Source organism: Dasypus novemcinctus, chromosome 4 (assembly GCF_030445035.2).
Source record: "Dasypus novemcinctus isolate mDasNov1 chromosome 4, mDasNov1.1.hap2, whole genome shotgun sequence".
In the NCBI taxonomy this organism is placed as follows: domain Eukaryota; kingdom Metazoa; phylum Chordata; class Mammalia; order Cingulata; family Dasypodidae; genus Dasypus; species Dasypus novemcinctus.
In genome coordinates, this window is record NC_080676.1 from 25991829 (window position 1) to 25997828 (window position 6000).

At 38.2% G+C, this 6000-nt stretch overlaps 1 protein-coding gene across 4 annotated transcripts in view; it reads left to right on the forward strand.

The window, feature by feature from the left end:
• Positions 1-6000, forward strand: part of GMPS (guanine monophosphate synthase) — an 89629-nt gene extending 83629 nt beyond the window's left edge. For all 4 annotated transcript variants that reach the window (XM_058295188.1, XM_071214577.1, XM_004454443.5 and 1 more), the window contains exons 15-16: positions 2544-2716; positions 3829-6000. In XM_058295188.1, the coding sequence (XP_058151171.1) occupies positions 2544-2716; positions 3829-3930 (275 nt within the window). In that variant the 3' untranslated portion in view covers positions 3931-6000. The remainder of the gene's footprint in view (positions 1-2543; positions 2717-3828) is intronic.

The following is a 6000-nucleotide window of genomic DNA, read 5'->3' on the forward strand; positions in this document are numbered from 1 at the left end:
TGACCACTTTCTCCACACCAATGCCACATTTTCTTTAATTACTAATCACAATAGTTCATGAATAGAATATCAGTAAGTCCACTCTAATCCATACTCTATTCCTCCATCCTGTGGACCTTGGAATGGTTGTGTCCACTCCACATCTATATCAAGAGGGGCCTTAGATTCCACATGGATGCTGGATGCAATCCTCCTGCTTTCAGTTGTAGGCACTCTTGGCTCCCTGGTGTGGTGGTTGACCTTCTTCACCTCCATGTTAGCTGAGTGGGGTAAGTCCAATAAACCAGAGTGTAGGAGCTGAAGTCTGTTGAGGTTCAGGGCCTGGCTATCACATGGTCAGTCCAGAGATTCAGGTCCCCTGGGTATATAGTAAACCCCAGTACCAACTACAGTTCTGGTGAAAGTAACAGGAGAGGCTTGTGAACAAAGATCACATCTGAGTCCAGCTCCATCACACAGAAACACAAACTCCAAAGTAGGGCCAGCTCACATGGCACTGAACTCCATCTGCCATGACCAAAGAACCTGTGGGTCTCTGTAGCCCTCAGAAGAACCAGTACCCAGGGTTGTAGCTACTTTATCTGTCTCTGGGACTCTGCTGAGGTGTGCATAAGGGCAACCCCTCTGATAACCTTCCAGCTCTTTTTGGAGACTCATAGCCATAATAACTCATTTGTCCTTTCCATTTCCCCCTTTGATTCAGGTCAAAAAGCATTTTTAACTCCTGGAATTATCTGTAGATTGAGATATTCTGCTGGTCCGAGTTGACCCTTTTATTCAAGGTCATTTTCTAGTTACATCATCAGCTGGTACTTGGTAGTAATTCCTCAGCGCCAGGGAGGCTCATCCCTGGGAGTCATGTCCCACGCTGGGGGGAAGGCAACACATTTACATGCTGAGTTAGGCTTCGAGACTGGCCCTAAGTGGCATATTAAGAGTATAAACAGACCATCATCTCACCCTCTTAGAGCCTATCTGTAAAGATCAAAGAGGACACTCTGCACTTCACAGAACTTGTAAAAAATTTCCTCTGTTTTATACAGGAGCACTCTTCATTTCTTTACTCCCCTTCTTCACTTTTCAACCCCCATCCTACACAAATACATACAAAAACTAGTTATCAAAAACTGCCTGTATGTTGTTGAAAAATATTTTAATGCATAATCTGTGTAATATGTCATTAATTATTTTATTATGAGACATATTACAACAAGATAGACTGTAAGGTAGTGAGAACTACTTGACAGTATCGTGAACTTCCTCTCTTAGTGTTTCAGAAGATATTTATATGTAGTTGTCATGATTATAATTTCCTCTCTATCATACGGTAATGTTTATTGAATCGTAAGGTATCTAGGAGAGCTGACTTTTTAAAAGCACAGCAATCAAGCAGTTTCTTTTTTCTTCTTTTAAAACTATAATGGTTTTCCCATAGAATTATTTGTTAAAATTTCCAACAGAATCCTGTTACGGCTTGAGGTGTAATAAAGGCATAACTCTTACAATTTTAGTAGCTCTTAGTGAACCACTCCAGACCTGTGACTGAGAATTTGGTTGTAGTAGTGACTATGTATCTATCTGAATATCTGTCTATATCACAGTACTGTAATATGTCACTGTAGTGATCAAATTATTTTACTTATATTTGTGATAGTCTCCTTATAATGCTGGAATAGCTGAATCAATGTATGATAATGATCGTGTATGTGTATGTGCACATGCATGGGCACGTGATAGTGTAGGTATTGTCTAGGCACATGTAATTGAATTGGTTAGAATGCTTTTCCATGGTGTGGCGATTGGTGTTTTAGTTTGCCAAAGCTGCCAAAGCAAAAGTACCAGAAATGGGTTGGCTTTTATAATGGGAATTTATTAGGGTAAAAGCTTACAGTTTTGAAGTTATGAAAATTTCCAAATCAAAGTGTCATCAGAGATGCTTTCTCACCAAAAATTGGCTGCTGATTGGATCCTGGGCTCCTGCCACATGGCAAGGCAAAATGGTGGCTCTCCATCTGGGTCCCTTCCTTCTCCTCCAGGCTGCTTTCTCTTGTAGCTCAACTGTGGGTGATCAAACGCATGACAGGGCTCATCTCTTCAGCGTTGAGTTCTTCATAGGCCTCTTTCCATGCCTCTGTGCTCTGCTGATTTAGAGCATACACAGCCTCTGGGACCTCTCTCAGCCTCTTGGGACATGTTTGTCTTTTTGCGAGTGCAGGCACTCCTCTCACATGGCAGGGTCAGAATGACAGCTGTCTTTCTCTGTGCGTTTCTGCTTTCAGTTCTCTGCTTTTGTAAGATCCCAGCAAGAGAGCAGAGACCTAATCTGGCTCATGTCTCACTGACATAGTCCTATCAGAGGCCCTAAAGTGATTTAATCAAAAGTGATCTAATTAAAGGTCCTGTAACTGAATCTAATAAAAAAGACCCCATCTACATTGTATTTACAGGTACAGGAATGGGTGAGCTTAAGAATGTAGTTTACTGGGGTCTACAAAAGACAGACCAGGATAATTGGTATTTACATGTTAATTTCCTTTCTCTAGGGTATGCTGGGAAAATCAGCCAGATGCCAGTGATTTTGACACCCTTACATTTTGATCGGGACCCACTTCAAAAACAGCCTTCATGCCAGAGATCTGTGGTTATTCGAACCTTTATTACCAGTGACTTCATGACTGGCATACCTGCAACACCTGGCAATGAGATCCCTGTAGAGGTAATTTATATATATTTTTCCTAATGTATATTTTTAAGACCTCATACATTTTTAAATACAGTTAGTGGATTAGGCTGTGATAATGTTGATATTTATTAGTTTTCTCTTTTTAAGATAGGTTTTTATTTTGTATCTCCACATATTTGTTTATTAACTGCAGCAGAAAAAGGCCTAGATAAACTCCTTCAAATATTTTATTACTCTTTGGAGAGTAACCAACAATAATGTATATTTTTATCAAATCCTGCTAACCTCTTACTTTATAAATAATAAAGAAGAAAACCCTAGGTGTAAAGAAGAGTTTATTAGAAATAAGGATGAAATTTGATATTGTTATGGCCAAACACTCATGAATTGCTGAATGTTCTGCCTACTGCTAATTTCATTTCTGACCACTGTCTCCCCCTCCTTCTGTCTTCCCATCAGAGTGTTCCAAAGGAGCTATTTCCATAATGGCAAATAAAAATCAAAATCAGAATTTATTAGTTGGTTGACTGCTCTCATGGATGTACTCTGATGGAGGTACTCTGATGGATGATGCAAGGCTCTAGTTATAGCCGGTTTGGAGACCGCAACTTAGAGTCTGTTTTTCCTTTGGCTCAAATTTCCGAATCTCTGACCAGTCAAGTGAATAGTACTTCTTCTCCACTAATATACTTGACAATGATTATTATGATAGTGCACTGTGTGCCACCTTGGTGGCTTAAAGTTGTATGTTTCAGCCATGGATAATTTGAGAAGCATTGGTTTAAATGCATAAAATCATGTTCTTGGATGGCACAGCAATGTCAGATTACTGTGAAAGTTATAAACATTTACTCTCATTTTCCCATGTGCAACTTGTGGGCCAATAATAAGCACAACTCACAGAATGGTACTTGTTTGTGGACCGTACTTTGAGTAATATACTGAGGTGAAGTTACCAATATCTGTTATAGAGGGAAGTAGGTTCACTACATAAGATAATCAAAGACCATGTTACATTTATAGAGGACAGTTGTGAAAATATATCACATTTTAATTTTAAACTGCAAATGTAAGCCCAGTAAGACTGTTTGATTGACATGCAGTGGTTTCTAGCTCTTCTATTTATAATCTTTGTTTTACAACAGGTGGTGTTAAAGATGGTCACTGAAATTAAGAAGATTCCTGGTATTTCTCGAATTATGTATGACTTAACATCAAAGCCCCCAGGAACTACTGAGTGGGAGTAATAAATTTCTCATTCTATCTATTAAAGTACCGTGTGAAGTTTAAATTGATTAGAAACCATTCCCAGTATTGACATGCAGTACTGTGAAAAGAGTTACTGGAGCTGCTACATCACATCTGAGTTCTCTACAGGAAAAAAATCTGCTTAAGAGCTGAGTTGGGGATTTCTAAAAGGGACTGAAGAGTTGTATGGATAAATAAGGCACCATTGCCTACGCTGAGACAGATTGAACTGCTTTTGCCTTTGCCTCACTGTTCTTTATGTATCGATTCACCCTTGCTATTGATGTCTCAATTCTATGAAGATGTGTGAAGGTGGATAAATTTGGCAGTGGTAATGGGCTTCCATTCCCTTGCCAGTTCCTGAGAGTTGTTAGAAACATCCACTATAAATCAGTATGACTTAGTGTGTATACCTTTTAGAGAATAGGAGTTTCCCTGTAAGTAACTTTATTCCTCCGAAAGGTGGGGAGGGATGAACATGTCAGATAAAGGTATTGGTGGGCTGTTTCAGCTAATTTTGCAGGACACTGGGGCTATGAAATATAAGCTACCTTAAGATGGAAAATCACCAAGAATTTGTACTTTAGTATTTAATGATATCACAGCTGTGTAAGGAAGAAACTCTGAATGGCCTCAGTTTAAAATGTTTTCAAACCATGTTCCACATAGATGCCATGTTGCTTACTCTTAACGTGTTTGTCAGTAAGGAATTTTATCTTCCCAGCCTTATGTTACCAGCTTCCACAGCCTTGCAGAGACAGTTTCTGTTTTCTCTCCAGGAATGAGAAACCATTTAGATAATGTAGCTGGTTTAGTAGACATAAACTTAAAGAGAGTTTTAATCTCTTGTTTGACTGGTCAGAGGAGCAGCTCTGAGAAATAGAAGCCATCATGCATACCCATGGCTTATAAATGGGAGAGGGAAAGTGCTAATAGCATCTAATAAAGACTTCTAAAATGGACCCTTAAATCTAATCTTTAGAAGACTTACTACCCACTGCTCACAAGACAGTGAACAGTCTTGGTACATGCAAGATATTTGCCAAACCTTGAAATCGTTTTAACCGACTGTAAGATAAGATACAAAAACAGGAGCAGGACTCATTGCCATTGCCATCAGTTTCTAACAAAGTTTCTAATATTCATATAAGCATTATAAAAAGAAATAGTATTAGACTTAAATTTTACAGCCATTCTTCTCTCAGTATTTTAGCCAAGTTAAGAACATTACTGTTTTTTTTTTTTTTTACCAATTACATTTGTTAATCAGGTACAGAATTTCATTGGGGATCCAGTGTTAGATAAATAAGAAAATGATGCGTTACAGAATTCTTTTTTAAAAAGTTTTTTTTAAAGGAGGTAGTGGGGATTGAACCCAGGACCTCGTATGTGGGAAGCAGGCATCCAAACATGGAACTACACTTGCTCCCACAGAACTCTTTTCATTCTGGCTGACCCAGAGAACAAGAAAACTGCGCAGCTGGACTAGCAAGGGAGAGTTTCTATTGTAATAATTGTCTGTACCCAAGACAAAGGAATATTTGACTTGTACAAAGCTTGAGGGGCTTGTTCTTTATTCTCATGAGAACTTATTCATAATGGCTTTTTTTTTTTGTTATTGTTTTTGTTTTTCTCTTTTTGTTTTGTTGTTTTTTTCTGTCTTTTTTTTTCCCCCCGTAATGGCTTTTTGGAAAGAGGAAGTTAGTGCTCTAGTAACAGACTTAGAGTCATGTTATTTTAGAGTTGCATTAGACAACTTTTAAAGGCTTACAAATTAGAAACGTTTGTCAGTTCATATATGTGTTTATTTGAAAAACATTCCTCTTCTAGCCAAAGTAGCTTATGGGGATTTTTATTCAAGCAAATAATAGGAATCTAGGGAGAATATATAGGAAGAATGTCTTTGTTCCTGAAGTATGTCCTATGGAACACTGTTCCATTGAGATGGTCCATATAAAAAGAGTTAAGTGGTCTAAACTTTCCCATATAAGTTTGGGAAGTACTGCACATATGTCCTTTAATCTTGGAGATTTATGGTATACGTTACATTAAAAACTCTGAATGCTTAA